This window comes from Conger conger, chromosome 13, assembly GCF_963514075.1.
Source record: "Conger conger chromosome 13, fConCon1.1, whole genome shotgun sequence".
Classification (NCBI taxonomy): Eukaryota; Metazoa; Chordata; class Actinopteri; order Anguilliformes; family Congridae; genus Conger; species Conger conger.
In genome coordinates this window covers 27,866,557-27,886,488 of record NC_083772.1, presented here as the reverse complement: position 1 = coordinate 27,886,488, position 19,932 = coordinate 27,866,557, and the positions used below count along the sequence as shown (strand labels likewise).

The 19,932-nt window shown below is 40.4% G+C and overlaps 2 protein-coding genes across 2 annotated transcripts; both read left to right on the top strand.

The window, feature by feature from the left end:
• Positions 1-1,177: 1,177 nt before the first annotated feature.
• Positions 1,178-6,122, top strand: LOC133107490 (extracellular calcium-sensing receptor). Its single transcript, XM_061216476.1, has 6 exons — positions 1,178-1,395; positions 1,597-1,885; positions 2,373-3,200; positions 3,651-3,875; positions 4,261-4,384; positions 5,224-6,122. Exons 1-6 carry the CDS (start codon positions 1,178-1,180, stop codon positions 6,120-6,122), a joined length of 2,583 nt encoding a protein of 860 aa, XP_061072460.1.
• Positions 6,123-12,723: 6,601 nt separating this feature from the next.
• LOC133108592 (extracellular calcium-sensing receptor-like) lies at positions 12,724-18,297 on the top strand. Its single transcript, XM_061218189.1, has 6 exons — positions 12,724-12,857; positions 14,788-15,082; positions 15,573-16,370; positions 16,737-16,955; positions 17,039-17,162; positions 17,384-18,297. The coding sequence occupies exons 2-6, from the start codon at positions 14,822-14,824 to the stop codon at positions 18,295-18,297; spliced, it is 2,316 nt and encodes a 771-aa protein (XP_061074173.1). The 5' UTR covers positions 12,724-12,857; positions 14,788-14,821.
• Positions 18,298-19,932: the final 1,635 nt, after the last annotated feature.

Below are 19,932 nucleotides of genomic sequence, written 5' to 3'. Positions count from 1 at the left end.
GTAAAAGTACTCTTCTAATATTTTGTAAATGTTTAATTTACATAATAATTAATTGTTTACTAATCATTTACCTATGATTTATTAATGATTAGTTCTGGTTTATCCTAATTATAATTAAATTATTAACCATTTCCAGATGCATATAAATGCTTTCTTAATGATTGATTCATCATCAACTAATATCTTATGAATATATAACTGATTATTATATTATTATTAAATGTTACCTAATCATTTACAGATATTATATTCTGCATGAACTTAAATTTTGTAATACTGTGGAATCATTCACAGATAATGGTAAAAGTATTATATGTAAATGTTTCATTTATATAATAACTAGTCATTTGATACCTTACAATTGTTTTCAACTATTTTACTGGGAATGATCTCTCATTAGTCAATACTGTAGAAAGATTTTACAAAAAACAGATTTATACAATATAGATTTGTAATCCAACAATTATTACATTTCAGGGCACCATAATGTTTGGGACATAATGTAAATGAATTAAAATAGACTACTTTTTTGCATGTCCTTTGCTTGCAATGACTGCTTGAAGTTGTGACCCAAAGACCAGGTACTTCTCTGACGATGGTCTGCTAGGCCTGCAGCTTCTGCTCCTGCAATGTTTGGGATCATTGTCTTGCTGTAAGTACCACCCAATGAATTTGGACTTTTAAGTAAAGCCAGTGAGGAATTATTTGTTGATGAAAAGGAGGAAGCCCAAATAATTAATCATACGTAGCATTATCGTTTTGTCCAGGGGAGGATAATTTATTCACACCATCCTAAACCTAAGTTACAGGATCCATAACTTATTTAATTTACTCTTAAATATATTGTTTTTCAGAATTTACAAATGTCATAATTGTAATATCTATTTTGTCACAACATATTGTAATCTTATAAGATATTATGACGTTTTGTTCTGTTTTGAAAGTGTAGGAAATTGTGGGAGATCTGGGGGGGAAGTCAAGCAAGCTAAAGACTCAAATTATGGAAGGCTTGCTTTCCTGCTGTGTTATGTGTGCTCGGTGTTACAGCCTTATCAACTGGGAGTGCAATCTGACATCACATGATCACCTGATGATGCTGAGGGGACATATAACATGAAGAAATATGTAGATAACAAGCTATTCTGTACTTCAGTGTATGGTGCTAGCCTGACTGAAGATGACTTCTCTCATGCTATTGGGCCTCTTTGTCTGCCTTTCCGATGTCATTCCTGCCAGCCTGGCCACTGCTCCAGTCTGTTCCCTGCTGGGCTACTATGAGGCAGGATTCCAGGCTGATGGAGACTTCATCATTGGAGGGATTTTCCCCTTACAATACAACATGGAGATGCCAGATCGGAACTTGACTTACAAACCTGCAGCGGTACAATGTAATGGGTAAGTTTATAACTTATCTTATATTTCTCCTGATATATGTACATGGTCAGTTTTTATTATACATGTGTATAGACATCGTACTGTACTTTTATTTTAAATAACTGTTCAGCATAACAATGGAAAATTTGTCTAAACCACGTCCCCCTAGACTGCATACCCCCTATAGTCCCATTGCACATTCTATTATTGTTCTCTGTCCAGATTTGATCCTAGATCTTTCCGCTGGGCACAGACCATGAGGGTGGCTATCGAGGAGATCAACCAGAGTCAGAAACTGTTGCCCAACTTGACTCTGGGATACAAGATCTACGACTCCTGTGCCTACCCCTTAACAGGACAAAGGGCAGCTCTAGCAGTTCTGAATGGACCTGGTGAAGTTCACGCTGCTCTTTGTTCCAGCGCATCTCCACTTTTGGCTCTGGTTGGAGAATCTGGTTCTGCACAGTCTATTGTTGTCTCCAGAACTCTGCAGCCATTCAGAATTCCAATGGTATGTGTTAGCTGAGAGTCTTTTTTGTTTTATTTTGCTTTATCAATGAATTTTAGTATTAAGATTCTTGTAACCTGTGAATTCTGTGAATTAAGATGTGTACGTACTTGTATACGGGGATTATATAGCTGTTCATTATATTATTCAAACAGATTTCACTAAAAAAATAAACAATACATAGTTATTTGGAGTTATAGATGTAGTAAATTTAATCACGATAGTACCCCACATTTCCTTTTCACAACTACACAAAACAACAAGGTTGGTTTATTGTGCTTTTGTTACACTTGATAGAACAGTTGATACGGTCAGTGATGAACTTGAAAAAAAAGTAAAACAGTTTAAATACAGAAGTAGATACTTGGATATTCATATATCCAAAGCAAATACAGCTGCTTTGTTACAAGTTCATCTAGAATGTCATCAAAAATTTACAAATAAATTATGGAAAATATGATCATGTTTAGTTAAAGGTGCTGTTTTTCAGATCAGCTATTTTTCATCATGTGCCTGTCTCAGCAATAGAAGAGAGTACCCAACTTTCTTCCGAGTGATCCCTAATGATGACTACCAAGTGAAAGCCATTGCTCAACTTTTGCAGTGGTTTAGGTGGACATGGATCGGCGTGATCAATGGTGACCATGAATATGGTAGATTTGCTCTTCAGGGTCTCCTGAGGGAGATCAAAAACACAAGTGTATGCTTAGCCTACCACCAGATGATCCCCTTACTGTACAATAGGAAGAAAGCCCTTGAAATCATCAATGTAATGAAGCTTTCCACTGCAAGGGTAGTTGTTGTTTTTTCTGCTGAGGGAGAAATGACCCCTTTTTTGAAAGACTACATGGAACAGAACATCACAGGGATCCAGTGGATTGCCAGTGAAGCCTGGGTAACTGCCTCAGTGTTCACAGGCAGTGAGTTTTACCCATTTCTAGGAGGTACTATTGGGTTTGGCATCCGGCAGGGGCAGATTCCAGGACTGAGAGACTACCTGATGAATGTGAATCCATTGAGGTACCCCAGTAACCCCCTGGTGCATGAGCTGTGGGGTGCTTTGTACGGTTGCTCTCCCTATCCCTCCAGCAGCAAGATCCAGGCCTCCTCCCAGCTGCCCCCCTGTTCAGGGCTGGAGCCCCTGAAGGAGCAGCACTCTGCCTACCTGAACACCTCCAGCCCTCGTATTTCCTACAACGTGTACAAAGCTGTGTACGCCATAGCTCACTCCCTGCACAACCTCATCAGCTGTAAGCCTGGGAGAGGGCCCTTCCACAACTCCTCATGTGCTGATGCCATAAACATTCAACCATGGCAGGTAACATATGTAAATGATAACAAGCATTTTATTAGATTGTTCTGTGCATATTTGGCTGTATTGTTATTGGATAAATGTAGTGTAACATATTCAGAGAATGAAAACCACTGTATCACAAATACATTTTCAAATTTATAAAGACATGATGAAAAATAAATGATATGAACTATGAACAAAATGCCCTCAAATGTAGATTGTATATATATATTAATTGATATTACGGGTTGCAGTTATGGAAATATTTTTTCAATAGGAGATGCTAGAAAGCGATCGATTGTGCAGCCCTAACTGACTGAGCCTTCTGAAATTCTGCCCGAAGCAATCTCCAATTGCGTATTTACACTATGGAGCTACTAGCCACAGTCAGCACTGGCACTGTGGCAAAACATTTTGTACAGCAATGCATTTTTACACACTTTTAAAATGAGTTTTCTGATTCTCATTCCAAAGCTCCAGCACTATCTTCAGGAGGTCTCCTTTACTATTTCTGGAGAGGAGGTGAATTTTGATGCAAATGGGGATGCAATTCCATCATATGATGTGATCAACTGGCAAAGAGGTGCAGCTGGAAACATTGAGTTTGTCAATGTGGGAAGGTTTGATGGTGCAAAAGAGGCTGGAAAGGAGCTATTCATCCAGGAGCAGTCAATCATCTGGACAGGCCACCAGAGAGAGGCAAGCTGCACACAGTGTGTATTTCAGTACATGCGTTGCCATCTGTTGAAGTTCTGTAGGGTAAAGTGGAGGTAAGTACAACTCTGAAAGGAAAGCATCAACTCTTCATTGATCATCAGCAACAATGTCAAAATCTTGGAAGACATCAATGTTTCTGGTTATATGTAACTAAAAAATATTTTATTATTAATTATTATTGTTATTATTGTATTAATTATAGAAGTAATCTATGCATCATGTAAATCAAAAATATGTTCAGAGGTAAAATATTCTGTAATTGCATTGACATCGTCAGGCAGTTTCCCTTTATCCAGAAATGATCTACTTTTATTCTAATAATTATATGTGCCTGTCGCTATACCTGGCTGTGTTTTCTCTCATGCAGGTTTTGGTGTCTGTGTGCAGTGAGAGCTGTGCTCCAGGAAGCAGGAAGGCTGTCCGTCGTGGGGAGCCTCTGTGCTGCTTTGACTGTGTACCATGTGACAGCGGGAAGATTAGTAATAAGACAGGTGAAAAGTCGACTGTTCACGCTAAATACACTATTTCTCTTTTTTGAATAATATACGGCAAGCTCCATTTGTCTTGGGGCAAGGACACATTTTTTTTTATTTGGCTCTGTGCTCCATGATTTTAAACTCCATGATTTACTTGTGGTTGTCCACATAAACAGCATGGCCAGTTCACAGTTCTGGAAAAGGGTATTTTTAACAGATAAGATCAAGATTCACTTGTAGCAGATGGCAAGAGTAATATGTGAAGGCCAAAATTAATTTCCCAATATCTAAAGCACCCTTATTCATTTAAGAAACATGGTGGTGGAGTCTTTTCGTTTGGGCATTTGTGAGCTGGTATCTGTGGCAACCATGTGTCATCATTGATGATGTAACTGCTGATAACAGCAGAATGTAATTCTGAAGTGTACAGAAGCATTGTACTGTATCTGCTCAAGTTCGAGCAAATGCCTCCAAAATGCTTCATCTGACAGCAAGACAATGATCCCAAACATACTGCTAAAGCAACAAATGAGTGTTTCAAAGGCAAAAACTGGAAGATTATTGACTGGCCAAGTCATTCACCTGATATGAATCCAATTGAACATATTGTATAATGAAGAGAAGACTCGGTGTAACTAGTGGGGGTTTTCATGGCTTTATACAGCACTTGATACTGTTTAGCTTTTAGACAAACAACATTTTAGTGGTAGGAAAAGGCGAGCATTGCTGGGCTGAATGGTCTATTCTCACCAATGTGTTATGTTAAATCTTGTGGAGTACAGAGCCAAATCAATATGCCATTGTCCCAAGACATATGGAGCTCACTGTATGTTCCTGTGTCCTTTTCTCTTTAGATTCCATAGATTGCACATCTTGTCCTGAAGATTACTGGTCCAATGCAGCCAGAACTGAATGCATACCCAAAGTGATTGAGTACCTCTCCCATGATGCAATGGGACTGACCCTGACTGTGATTGCTGTAGTAGGAGCCTGCCTGACTGTCGCTGTTCTGGGAGTTTTCCTCTACCACAGGAACACTCCGATTGTCAAAGTCAACAACTCAGAGCTGAGCTTCTTCATCCTGCTCTCTCTGACTCTGTGCTTCCTGTGTGCACTGGTGTTCATCGGAGAGCCTACATCATGGTCCTGCATGCTGCGCCATACTGCCTTCAGCATCACTTTCTCACTCTGCATCTCCTGTATCCTGGGGAAGACTCTGGTGGTGCTGGCTGCCTTTACAGCCACCAGGCCTGGAAACAACATCATGAAATGGCTGGGGCCCAAACAGCAGAGATTTATCATATCTGTCTGTACCTTTATACAAGTGATAATCTGTGCAGTGTGGCTGATCACTGCTCCTCCTTTCCCGAACAAAAACACCCAGTATCAGAGGTCCAGAATAATCCTGGAGTGTAGTGTGGGCTCTGAACAGGCCTTCTGGTGTGTTCTGGGATACATTGGGTTCCTAGCTGCTCTGTGTTTTATTTTGGCCTTTCTAGCCAGGAAGTTGCCAGGTAATTTTAACGAGGCCAAATACATCACCTTCAGCATGCTGATCTTCTGTGCAGTGTGGCTCGCCTTTATACCAGCTTATGTCAGCTCACCTGGAAAGTTCACTGTAGCTGTGGAGATATTTGCAATCCTAGCTTCAAGTTTTGGCCTGCTGCTGTGCTTATTTACACCAAAATGTTACATCATTTTATTAAAACCACAGAAAAATACCAAACAACAATTGATGGGAAAGGATAGATAGTTACCTGTTTAATATAGTTTGTTCCATAATTTACTTTTTGATTGTCATTAAAAACCAATATCTATGTATGCTTGTGCTGAAATTATTTGATCAGATTTTTTGTTTTTATTTTAGTATTGTATAATGTTCAGAGAATAATAAACAACACAAAAACAGAACTCTTGGTCCTTTCAATTAATTTGAGATTTTTCTTTTATCCTGCAGTAAAGTGTGAGAATATGCCCAAATTAGTTGCCCTGCTTGATTGTAACTGAAATGTAAAAAAAATATTTAGTTGCACCCCTTTATCCCACTGATGGGTTCCGAAGACCCCAAATATGTATTTTATCACAAATGCTAGATATACAGAAACAAGTATGCTCATTTAGGAGAGTTCTTAGCGTACAATTTACATGTTATTTAGCCTGAATTTAAAAAAGGACCCATTAATAAAAGACCCACTGTATCTAGTGTGCTAAAACTGTGCATGCACTTGTTTACACAGGACATGATGGGTTGTGGTTTTGATCCAGTTTTTTAATTAGATACATATACACACATGCTCCCAGGATACACTAGGGTGATGAAAGAAAAACAGTTATTGAACAGTGTCCTATAATGAGGAGCGTGATACTGTGACTATTCCATATGGAATGGCTGAGCATACAGATGGGAACATGCAACTGGTTCCAGACGGGACCAGAGAGCCTGCAGAGTGCTATTGCTGTAGGGCAGGCAGAATCAGTCTCATTCCTTTGGGGGCTGCAAAGGAGAAAAGCCCTGTGTGAATATGACTTCAGAGAGAGACCCCACAAATATCCAGCAGATACCTTCCTGGGATTCAAAGAAAGACAACATGATCAGATGCTGTTTATTGTTCCACCAGCCATTATCCATCTAACAGAAGGGTAATACAGGGCTTATTTTGAATTCTGGGCATAAAAGTAACACCTGCCACATGCCATTAATTAGCATTTGGCACTTATGTCAGCAAGAATCACTGAAGCGTACAGTCACAACTGTGTGATTAGAACACAAGATTAGAATGTCTGTTTATGAATGATGCAATGATTAAACTGTACTTTCTAAGACTTGACACAGTTATTTTCCACAAAAACATTTTGCCAAATAACTCCTCAATGTGTTAGGTGGATCAGTTCACAGAGTAGAAACAGCTGTTTTTACAGTGAATGTACCAGTTTTGGAAGAGCTCTGTGCATCGTGATTCACCCCCCTGGAAGTAGCAACAGTCGAGGCACTATCCAGTTAGTTAGCTAGCTAACGTTTGACTGTGAAATATGTCACAATGCGCAAACTACGGGCTGACACATGGTACAATGTAAATGTTCTTATACCGATTGCATGGTATCGTATAACCAGTGGTTAAAATACCGGAATAGACACTGCAAAAGTTTGAAGGTTTGTGTTTTTTGGTGCTGCCATCTTGTTCTTCCGCATTCAACCACATTAACATCTTTGGTTGGACCAGATGATGATATACATTATTTCTGCGCCTGTATGAAGTATACAATAACAGTTTTGCCTTTATGTTAGCAGATTGTGATCTGTACAAGCCTCAAAAAAGTATGTTGCAAACATCATAGGTGTCCATTACAGAGGAACTTCTAGAATCACATTTTTGAAAGCATGCAAGTAATATCACGAACAATGATGTTTTCACTGGAACCACATTAGCTGACATTGACTGATGAACAAAATGGACAGTGCATTTAGCTAGCTTGCTGCTAACAATTCAGACAGTATTGTCTTGTGCCTGCTATACACAGAGCTTTATATATATACAGTGCTGCTGTATATATTGAACAGAATTAAATTGTCAGGTATCCAATGCAGGCAAACTTGAATGAAGATAATTTAAATATATATTTATAAACAGCAGCTGCAAAACACGCCACAAAGCCGTGTGGTTACGTGGTGTAAGATGAAGGTGGCCGGTATCCACTGATGTGTGGACAGTTTGGCAGTTTCCACACTAATGGGTAAGATTATTGTTGTTATTATTATTATTATTATTATTGTAATATATTTGTGCAAATACACTGGAAATAAAGAGAAGGAGAGTGGTGACATGTTTTTGTGTATTTTACTGACTGAATACTGCCACGGTAACAATTGGAGCAATTTCCATGTCCATAAAATAAAGTAGGTGCATCACGTGACTATTCCAACCAATCGGGTAAGTATCCCTAATATGTGCTGTCTTCACTGTTCACCAGAAGTACTGTGAGACTATTACGCTCCTTCCCCTTAAGATTTTTTACACCTGCAGTAAATGAATATAACCTCATGCAATTACTTGCACTAGTGATTGTCATACAAGTCACCAATTTTCTCACCATATATCCTTTTTCAAGGATATATATATATTGATTGATTGATTGATTTTGCACAGTACTGTATACAATCAATCAATTTGCCTTGCACCTGTATAACATTCTGTACAGATAAGATTCTTTCAAAAATAATTCAATGAAAGGTCCCAAATAAACATAGTAAACATTTTACATTTTAGTAATTTGGCGGAATAGTTAAAAACTGAATCAAATCAATATTTTTTGTGACCACCCTTCGGCGTTAAAACTGCATCACTTCTCTGAGATCTGAGTCCTGCAGTTCTATAAGACAATCAGCAGGGAGGTTGTTCCAAGCATGTTGGAGGACTTGCCACAGCCTTGATCAATTTTTATGTAAAATGTAGTCAATCGCTTACAGTAATATGTTACTTTTAAAAAATTTAATACACAAATGTCTCTAAAATTAAATCTTTTGGAAAATGAATATTTGGAAATCTCAAATGTGTTCTTTTATACTAACACACACAAAATTTTTAAAAAAATTACACACACACTCCTGCACAAGGGAGTGCTCAATTCATTTTTATTTTTTTTTATGAATTTGGCGAATTCTGATGAAGTTAGCTGAGGACTATTGTCCTTACACACTCCTCACGTAAGCCATAGGCTGCAAACAGGCCTCAGAGCACTTCAGTGGTGTTGGTCAATGTAATCGACATTAGCTTGGCAACCAATCGCTGTTGGTGTGTGAGTGTGTGTATGGATAGGTGAAGCATCAATTGGACAGCACTTTGGATAAAGGCACTATATAAATGCTAACCATATATTAGCTAGTATGTACCTTTAGCTTGGTAGGTGGTTGATGTAGGCTATTATCACATATGTTAACGTGATTGTAACTTGAGCTCAGTACTGGGGCAAGTAAAACCTGCAAACATATCCTAGATGCTGCATCGCGAATGTGTGACATATTTTTGATTTTGAATAATGAAGATGGGCCGCCAAATAACTTAGGGATTTTACTCTCTATGAAACCGGGGCGCCAATTAATGTTATGTGGCAGTATAACTGCAAAAAGTAATCAGTCCCATAAAATTACTTTTATCAGAAATATCTAACCACAAATTTAGTATTATTTATTTTCGAATTTTTCCCCAATTTTTCCCAATTTGGTAGGCAATTGTACCCTGTCGGATTCAATTACAGCTAGTATTAGATACACCGCCCACACCCGCGGCCCAAAGGAGAACAACACGCCTTCTTCAAGCTGTCTCGTCTCATGCTCGTCTTCCGTGATTCCAAGGCGCCCAAGGTGCTTTTTGTTGTGCGGCGATCTACGGCGATCTACCAACCCTGCCAAGTCCCTCCCTCTGGAGCAGTGAGCCAACTATGCAGCTCCATATGAGCCGGTCAAACTTGGCTTTTGGCAGGACCGGGAATCGAACCCCGGTCCCCGGTGTGCAACTGCAGTCAACTGCAACCGCAAGTCCGCTGCGTCTTAGCCTGTTGCACCATTAAATTATTAAACATACCGATAACCTAAAGGTTGGAAGTTCTTCGAAAGACTGCTTTAACTCGGCTCTCATGTCTATGTGACGCCAAAACAGACACCGGGTTTAATAAAATACAGTGGTGTGAAAAAGGGTTTGCCCCCTTCCTGATTTTTTTGCATGTTTGTCACACTTAAATGTTTCAGATCAAACAAATTTAAATATTAGTCAAAGACAACACAAGTAAACACAAAACGCAGTTTTTAAATTAAGGTTTTTATTATTAAGGGAGAAAAAAAAATCCAAACCTACATGGCCCTGTGTGAAAAAGTGATTGCCCCCTAAACCGAATAACTGGTTGGGCCACCCTTAGCAGCAACAACTGCAATCAAGCGTTTGCAATAACTTGCAATGAGTCTCTTACAGCGCTGTGGAGGAATTTTGGCCCACTCATCTTTGCAGAATTGTTGTAATTCAGCCACATTGGAGGGTTTTCGAGCATGAACCGCCTTTTTAAGGTCATGCCACAGCATAGGATTCAGGTTAGGATTTTGACTAGGACACTCCAAAGTCTTCATTTTGTTTTTGAGGTGGACTTGCTGGTGTGTTTTGGATCATTGTCCTGCTGCAGAACCCAAGTTCGTTTCAGCTTGAGGTCACGAACAGATGGCCAGACATTCTCCTTCAGGATTTTTTGGTAGACAGCAGAATGAATGGTTCCATTTATCAAGGTCCAAGTGGTTCCAAGTCTTCCAGGTCCTGAAGCAGCAAAACAGCCCCAGACCATCACACTACCATCACCATATTCTACTGTTGGTATAATGTTCTTTTTCTGAAATGCGGTGTTACTTTTACACCAGATGTAATGGGACACACACCTTCCAAAAAGTTCAACTTTTGTCTCGTCAGACCACGGAGTATTTTCCCAAAAGTCTTGGGGATCATCAAGATGTTTTCTGATGATCCCCATTCATTGGGCGAAAGGCAGGAATACACTCTGGACAGGTCGCCAGTCCATCGCAGGGCACACACACCATTCACTCACACACTCATGCCTACAGGCAATTTAGACTCTCTAATCAGCCTAACCTGCATGTCTTTGGACTGTGGGAGGAAACCGGAGTACCGGGAGGAAACCCACACAGACACGGGGAGAACATGCAAACTCCACACAGAGAGGCCCCGGCCAACGGGGATTCGAACCTAGGACCTTGCCACCTAGGACCTTGCCACTGCACCATCCGTGCCGGAAAGTTTATTGCTCCTGCCATTACGGGAGTGGCTGAACCGAGCTAGACGTCATGCAGGGTGGACGTCGTGGAATTGTCCTGTGGGATTATGGGAAATGTGGATCCTACAGCAACTTCACATGATCGGATAGTAAAAATGCATAGAAATCGTATTTAAAAGAGTGGTGTAACCGTAGCCAATGTTGTCCACTTTTCATCTCCAGATGATTTCACTTTGTAATCTAGCAACAGTGAATTGAGACTCTACAAAATCTGATGAAGTTAAATCAAAAAGGGCTTCACCTACACTGTCATCTCACTCTCCTCAACTACATGCTGCCCCAAGGACTGCCCCTAGTACAACAATTTACCCACTGATGGGGCAAATTGTCACAAGTGCACAGCCTCTACTTAACTGTCTATAACTCTGTACTGAAATAAGATATGCTGTTCTGAAGATATGAAATTCCTAAGACTTCATTTTTTCATTCGGTATGACATTTATTCCATTGTGATGTATTGTGCCCAAGGAAATGTACAATACCGTATACAATTTTCCCCACATTGTCTCTTGTTTTCATTTGAATAACTTGACAAATCTTCCTATTTATCAACTGAGTTAGATTAGCTACTAACTGTATTTGCATAAAGGAGGATATCCATCCATCCATCCATCCATCCATCCATCCATCCATCCATCCATCCATCCATCCATCCATCCATCCATCCATCCATCCATCCATCCATCCATCCATCCATCCATCCATCCATCATCTGAACCCACTTATCCTGAACAGGGTGGCAGGGGGGCTGGAGCCTATCCCAGCATACATTGGGCGAAAGGCAGGAATACACCCTGGACGGGTCGCCAGTCCATCACAAGGCACACACACCATTCACTCACACACTCATACCTACGGGCAATTTAGACTCTCCAATCAGCCTAACATGCATGTCTTTGGACTGTGGGAGGAAACCGGAGTACCCGGAGGAAACCCACGCAGACACGGGGAGAACATGCAAACTCCACACAGAGAGGCCCCGGCCGACGGGGATTCGAACCCAGGACCTCCTTGCTGTGAGGCGGCAGTGCTACCCACTGCACCATCTGTGCCGCCATAAAGGAGGATAGATTGTTAGATTTACACACGTGTAAAAAGGGAATAACGTTTGCACACCTGGCATAGGTAACAGGTGCTCGGAAAAAATAAAATACAAAAAGAGATTGGACTCCCTCACACTTTATCTAGCAAAACAGATGTTCATTGCATAAGAAACAGAGGTTTTGGATACAATCATTTGTTAGTGACTTGGGTAAAAACACGAATTTGCAAAAAAACGGAATCATGACAGTTGGTCATTTTGTGAATACATAGCCACTCCTCTGAGTGTGCTTCCCAAAGAAGGGAATGTCTTGTGCTCTCTATAAGCTCAAGGGGCTGTGCTCCTGGAAAGTATTTAAACATGAGAGAGTGCCATATCCTGTCCTAAAAGCACAGAGGTGATGTGGACCCTTCTGGTTCTGACACTGGTGCCTGGAGCTCTCACTCTGGTAAAGGGAAGGTCAGGGTCTGGATGCACACTGCAGGGGACCCCCAGGCCTGCTTCTTTATCCCAGCCTGGGGACTTTGTGATCGGAGGTGTTTTTTCCCTCCATAACTATGTGATCACACCTGAGCACAACTACACCAGCCAACCCAAAGTGCCACGCTGTATAGGAAGGTGAGTGAAGGGATGGAGAACATGGTACAGTGTGGAGACCAGATTCTGGAGATTTCCTTTTTAGGCAAGCCTGTTAAGGTTATTTTGTTCAGTACATGTTGTCAATGTTCTTGTATTATAAAGGACAAAGGAGAAAATGCTAACCGCATACTGCAAAAACAAAATACATCTGTTACTCCATGAAGGCATTTATTTATTTATTTATTTATTATTTTACATAGTATTCTAAATATATACAGTTAAATGCAAGAAGTATTGGGGCAGTGATTATTTTGTAGTTTTATCTTTGGACACCAGCACATTGGATTTGAAATAAAAGAATGAATATGAGGTTGAAGTGCAGGCTGTCAGCTTTAATTTCAGAATATTTATCCTCCCTGGTGATGATCTCCCAGGCTTGTACTGCAGCAATCTCCAGTTCCTGTTTTGGTTTCAACAAGAAAATTAGATTCAAGAGCATTCCACATTTTGGCCCAGAAGAAAACAATGTATCAATCAGTTGATTTTGACAAACTTCTTTTTCGGCTATGTCTCAATATATTCTATTTTTACAACAACCTGCTTGACTAGCATTGACAATTATGTGGTCCTCATGTTCAAAGACAACAGCAACAGACTCCAAATGCAAATGTTGCACCTATAATCAACCCCTTACGTGAACTAATGACAAAAAGACACACATCAGGCCAAGAAATGGCTGAACAGCCATTTATACAGAATGCATGAAACGGGATGTAATTCCTACACAGATCACCCAATATGGAGGTAAGCGGCACTTTACCCTATATTCATTTCATTTCAACTCCAATGTGCTTGATTACAGAGCCAAAAGAACAAACTGCGTCACTGTCCAAATGTTTGCACTGTACATTTAAATTATTTTTGGTCATTTCGGCTTAAGCAGGAGATATCTTTTCCATCAGTCTGGCATTTAACTTAAGCCATTATACAGATGGGGTTTTGTTTCACGCATATTCCCATTGTTTTATTGTGTTACAAATTATTTAAAAGAGATACTGTACATTTAATTTCATTTTGGTTGTTACATTTCTAGCAAAAGCTAGAAATGTATGTCCTTACCGCAGTGAAGTATTCAGGAATAATTTATAAGAATTTTTGCTAAATTAGAAATATACATATAATTCTAGAAATCAAATAAATATAAAATATACAGATGGGCTAGGACTATTATATTACTGTATATTATATACAGTACTGAGTTTACACAGCACCTTCATCCAAAGCGCTGGACAACTGATGCTTCTCATTCACCCATTCATACACACACACACCAACGGCGATTGACTGCCTTGCAAGGCACCAACCAGCTCCTTCGCCTTCAAAACTGTATCAATTCACTTAGGTACACCGTCCTGCGGTTGTATGAGAAAATCAGCTGGTAGGTTGTTGCTGATATATTGGGGAATCTGCCATAGTTCTGCAGACTTTGGCTGCCTCAATCTGACTCTCCAGGTAATCCCAGCCAAATTCCCCCAGCCTCTATCAAGTTCTTATCTGAAAAGTGGTCTATTATTTAATATGTTATTTTATTCAATGATACACCAACATTTTTCTGAAAATGTTTTGGAAAATGAATGTTTGGAAAGCTCTAATTTACTGTTTTCGACTGACTCACAAAATACACGTCTATGACCAAATTTATGTTGAACAATCTTGCTTACCTAAGACTTTTGCAGAATACTGGATATTATATCATATTATTATAACCGCAATACCAAGATTACCTTCTACCTAATCTGTTGGTCTTCATGGAGTGCCCAGGTAACTTGTATTTAAATTGAAATAGGAAATGCGTATATCCGATCAAATAAAAATAAAAAGCATATATTACATGATTGCACACCTTGTTGCTTGTTCTGTTATACTATTGCATTGTGTTTGTGACTCTTCATATTGTTGGTCATAACAGATTAGATTTCCGGGAAGTGCGTTTTGCTAGAACCATGGTTTTTGCCATCACGGAGATCAACAACAGTTCAGAGCTTCTGCCAGGTGTAACTCTGGGCTATGAGATCCATGACTCCTGCTCTTTCGTGCCAGTGGGGGTGAAGGTGGCATTCCAGCTGACCAATGGTGTTGAGCCGGTCTTCTTTCCAAACCAGTCCTGTTCAAAGACTGGCACTGTGCATGCTGTTGTGGGCGAGTCTGGTTCCACACCTTCGATTGCCATTTCCAGAATTCTTGGACCCTTTGGTATCCCCCAGGTGAACTCCTCCTGCCCAGTACTCCACAGCATATAAAAAATAAATAATTATTATATAATAATCCTTGAATTAGGGGCAGGGTCTTGGTTTCAAATCCCAGCCTGGGTTTTTCTGTGTGGAGTTAGCATGTTCTGCCTGTTAGCTACCACTTGCCGTTCAAGCCCGGACATTCAGGACAGAAAGCGTTTGTATTGAACTATGTTTAACGATTTTAAATTAACAATCCATTTATTTGCGTTTTCAATACAAATAGACTTAAGTCTAGCATTGCCAGCTTGCTTATCTGTGATTTATTTTTAAAGGTAAGAACAAATATTACATTGATGTATTATAACAGCCAAATAATTGTCAACTTTTGTCCTCTCTGCGTGACCCCAGTTTTGTATAAATGTTTGTATATGTAGGTGAACGTTAGCTAACGCTTGTCTGATGCTATTTTCAAGATTATTCACCTTTTAAAATGTGCATATTTCCTTTTATGGAACTACAGGTAAGCCACTTTGCCACCTGTGCATGTCTCAGTGACAAGCTGCAGTACCCCACCTTCTCGAGGACCATCCCCAGTGATTACTTCCAGGCAGCAGCCTTGGCTAGGCTAGTCAAGCATTTCGGCTGGACATGGATTGGAGCAGTGCGGAGTGACTCAGACTACGGGAACAATGGGATGGCCGCCTTCCTGCAGGCAGCGCAGGCAGAAGGCATCTGTGTGGAGTACTCCGAGGCATTCTACAGGACCAACCCCCGTGCAAAAGTGCAACGTGTGGCAGAGGTCATCCGCAGGTCCACAGCCCGCGTCATTGTGGCATTTGTTGCCTCGGGAGACATGCTGGTCTTGCTGTCAGAGCTGGAAGGCATGGCACTGGCCCCACTACAGTGGATTGGGAGTGAGGCCTGGCTCACTGACCGGGAGGTGTTGCGTTTCCATCTGTGTGCCGGTGCCATCGGCCTTGGCATCCCCCGCTCAGTCATTCCGGGGCTGCGAGACTTCCTGCTGGACCTGGAGCCGGCACAGGTTTCCCACTCAGCCCTCCTCACAGAGTTTTGGGAGAGTGCTTTTGGCTGCAGCCTGTTGGGAAATCGGACCACAGCAGGCCAAAAAGCATGTGATGGAACAGAGAATCTGCGGGACCTGCAGAATCCCTACACAGACACATCCCAGCTACGCATCTCCAACATGGTATACAAGGCTGTGTATGCAATAGCCCACGCCATGCACAGCATCATCTGCACAGAAGAATCAAACACTCCACCCCACTGCAACGCTAGTATCCGAATTGAGCCACGGCAGGTAAACAGTCCATTCCACAATGTCAACTATAATGGATAAGGGGATCTACACATGTATTATTATTATTGTTATTATTATTATTATTATTATTATTATTATTATTATATTACCCAGTTTGATTTACAGAGTATTCACAACCTAAAAGGCCACAAAAAAATATTAAAAGTATTCAGTCATTTAAATCCCTTTCAATCAGCAGAATAGGTTATATCCATGGTAATACTCTTGAACCACCTGATTATTTTCATGCTGGCCGTAAGTACCTGGGAAAGGAACTTACCAATGCTGAGTGGATGGTTAGCATGGAGGTTCAGTGGAAGTTGAGCTGGCTACTAGCAGGTGAACTATCTTATGCCATCTTATCAGGTCTTGGAGCACCTGAGAAAAGTAAACTTCTCCAGGAATGGGTACAAAGTCTCCTTCGATTCCAATGGGGATCCAGTGGCCAATTATGAGTTGGTGAACTGGCAGGTGAAGGATGGGCACATGGAGTTTGTGACTGTGGGCCACTATGATGAATCTGCTCCAGATGGACAGGTGTTCACCATGAAGAAGAACATTACCTGGGCAAGTGGCCAACTACAGGTAATTTCACATTGAAATATAATTTCAATAGACAGATATGGTGGCATGCGAGTGTTGTCTATTGCTATGACATTTGTTTAAAGGTGCCTGTGTCAGTGTGCAGTGAGAGCTGTCCCCCAGGCACTCGGAAGGCTGTGCAGAGAGGAAGGCCAGTCTGCTGCTATGACTGTGTGCCCTGTTCTGAGGGAGAAATCAGCAATGCTACAGGTACAGAGGAGTTGCAATCTCTGTTGCAATTAGCAAAATTAAATTCTGAATATATATTTTTATCAATGTATTTTGATCTCACATGATGGGGGGCACACCATGTGCTTATGTCAGACAATGTTGATGAGTTTAATTTAGGTTGAATGATTTCAAGCAGAAAACTCATATCCTGACCTCTTCAGTACATTCCTGAATAATTAGGTTTTCTCTCTTTTGTGCAGATTCCCTGGACTGCATCACCTGTTCAGCTGATTACTGGTCGAATGCTGAGAAGGATGAATGTGTTCCCAAGCCTGTTGAGTTCTTGTCCTTCCATGAGGTTCTTGGGATCATCCTGACAGCATGTTCGGTGACTGGGGCCTGCATGGCCATCATGATGGCTGCCGTGTTTTATAGACACAGGGACACTCCGATTGTGAAAGCCAACAACTCAGAGCTGAGCTTCCTGCTGCTCTTTTCATTGAAACTGTGTTTCCTTTGCTCTCTTACCTTCATTGGCCAGCCCTCTGAGTGGTCCTGTATGCTGCGCCACACTGCGTTTGGGATCACCTTTGTCCTCTGCATCTCTTGTGTTCTGGGGAAAACAATAGTGGTGTTAATGGCCTTCAGGGCTACACTTCCAGGCAGTAATGTCATGAAGTGGTTTGGGCCTTCCCAGCAGAGACTGAGTGTGTTAATGTTTACTCTGGTGCAAGCTCTGATCTGTGCCCTGTGGTTGATCCTCTCACCTCCTTTCCCTCTAAGAAACATGAAACATTACAAGGAGAGAATCATTCTTGAATGTGACTTGGGGTCAGCAAGTGCTTTCTGGGCTGTACTGGGTTATATTGGACTCCTCTCTATATTGTGTTTTGTTTTAGCTTTTCTGGCACGAAAACTGCCTGACAACTTCAATGAAGCCAAATTCATCACATTCAGCATGCTCATATTCTGTGCAGTCTGGATCACCTTCATACCAGCTTATGTCAGCTCACCTGGAAAGTTCACAGTAGCTGTGGAGATCTTTGCTATTTTAGCTTCCAGCTTTAGTCTGATCATTTGCATTTTTGTCCCTAAATGTTTCATAATATTGTTTCGGCCTGAGCAAAACACCAAAAAGCACATGATGGGGAAAACGCCATCAAAATCTCTCTAAAACACAGAAATAAATGTCATTAATGTTGTCAGGACTGTTACTGTCATCTTCATGTCAGCTTCGACCAGTCTGGCACTTCTCCTCTGAAATCTCTGATTAACAACGCATTTTTGCCCGCATTTTTTATATTTTACCTTTAATATTAACTTAGCTGGAGAAATAGACCCTTCGTACCATTAATAGAAGATTGATGAAAGGTGTTTGTGTGTTCTGGTATTTGTGCACATTGTGCAATTGTTCTGTCCTCGCTCAAATGAGCGAAAGTAACTCGACTGGAACTTTATTTTGTCACATATATTTTGTTCAAATTTTGGCTTTAGAGGAAAATGGTAATTATATGGGACAAGGCGCATACAGCATTATATTGTTTTTAAAAATGCTACTGTACTAACATCAAAGTCAGAGATACCCTAATTTAGGCCTGAGATCTATAGGGCCTGCCTCCTGCAGAGTTGTCACTGAACAGGCACCAGAATACATACATATGCCATCTGGTTTTATTATATGGAATATGTAGGTGGAAACTGTGACTGCCCAGATTGAACAATTATTTGTCTACAAATATCACCTCTGTTGTTGGATGCAGAAGTAAAACGTTTATTTTTTAGAGGTATTCAATAGCTAAGTGGGAATACCTTCATGTTTGGTCTCATTCAAAAGAGGCTACAACCATGAATTCTTCCATTGTAATATAATGGTGCTTAGCCCAACAATATAAGGTCAAATTAATTAATTTGTACATTGTCCTCTTAGATGGGCTTGTTCTTGCCCTAGAGGAGTGTTCAACCCAAAAAATATGTTTTACAGAAGAGATAATGATTGGCAAAAGCCGAAAAAGACAGGAAATTCAGAGACAGGAAGCACTGAGAACATTATCTTGACCTGTGCACTGACAAGGCTTCCAACACACAATGCATTAACACCTGCTATGGGTACTGTAACTATGGTGGTCTACTTCAAACAACATGTACCACTGGGCAGGCTGCTTTGGATTCAATCAAATATTCTCTTTGTAAAGTGTTTGGTTCCTTGAAAAGTGCTATATACAATTGTAAAATACAATTTTCTTGATTTTTATTATTCTATGATCTATTATCATTGTTACATTAATATATGAGGATGGTATGATTTAGCAGTGCAACCCACATTCATATTTAGTGTGGGCACACATAGACATTACGCATATACTCTAGATCAGTTATGAAATAAATGTACCCAGAACTGCAGTAGCACTTATAGATGGAGCCTTAAAGCAATAGTTCACCAAACAATTATCAGCAGATTTCTTATGTCAAAAATAGTTGAATGGCAAAATGAATTCACAATCAAAAGGATCTTTTCCATACATACATTACCTTGCTCAATCACAAATTAATGGTAAAGACAGGAAAGCCTTTGGGCTGAAATTAGCTGGTTCATATTTTTTCTATTTATTTAGGTATATAACTGTTTAACATTTAGAAATACATGTGTATATTTCAAATTAAGATATTGAGATTTCTAGAAATTAATCAATTCCTGCGTTCCTCTGAAAATAATCTATTTGGTTGTTGATTCAAAGAGAATTGATTGAATCCTCGGCAGCCTGCCCAGTGGTACATGTTGTTTGAAGTAGACCACCATAGTTGCAGTACC

Coding starts and splice junctions, on each gene's coding strand:
- LOC133107490 (XM_061216476.1), top strand. CDS start 1,178: ATGACTTCTCTCATGCTATTGGGCCTCTTTGTCTGCCTTTCCGATGTC. Junction 1,396..1,596: donor GCAGCGGTACAATGTAATGG/GTAAGTTTATAA, acceptor TTCTCTGTCCAG/ATTTGATCCTAGATCTTTCC. Junction 4,385..5,223: donor GAAGATTAGTAATAAGACAG/GTGAAAAGTCGA, acceptor TTTTCTCTTTAG/ATTCCATAGATTGCACATCT.
- LOC133108592 (XM_061218189.1), top strand. CDS start 14,822: ATGGTTTTTGCCATCACGGAGATCAACAACAGTTCAGAGCTTCTGCCA. Junction 15,083..15,572: donor GACCCTTTGGTATCCCCCAG/GTGAACTCCTCC, acceptor ATGGAACTACAG/GTAAGCCACTTTGCCACCTG. Junction 17,163..17,383: donor AGAAATCAGCAATGCTACAG/GTACAGAGGAGT, acceptor TCTTTTGTGCAG/ATTCCCTGGACTGCATCACC.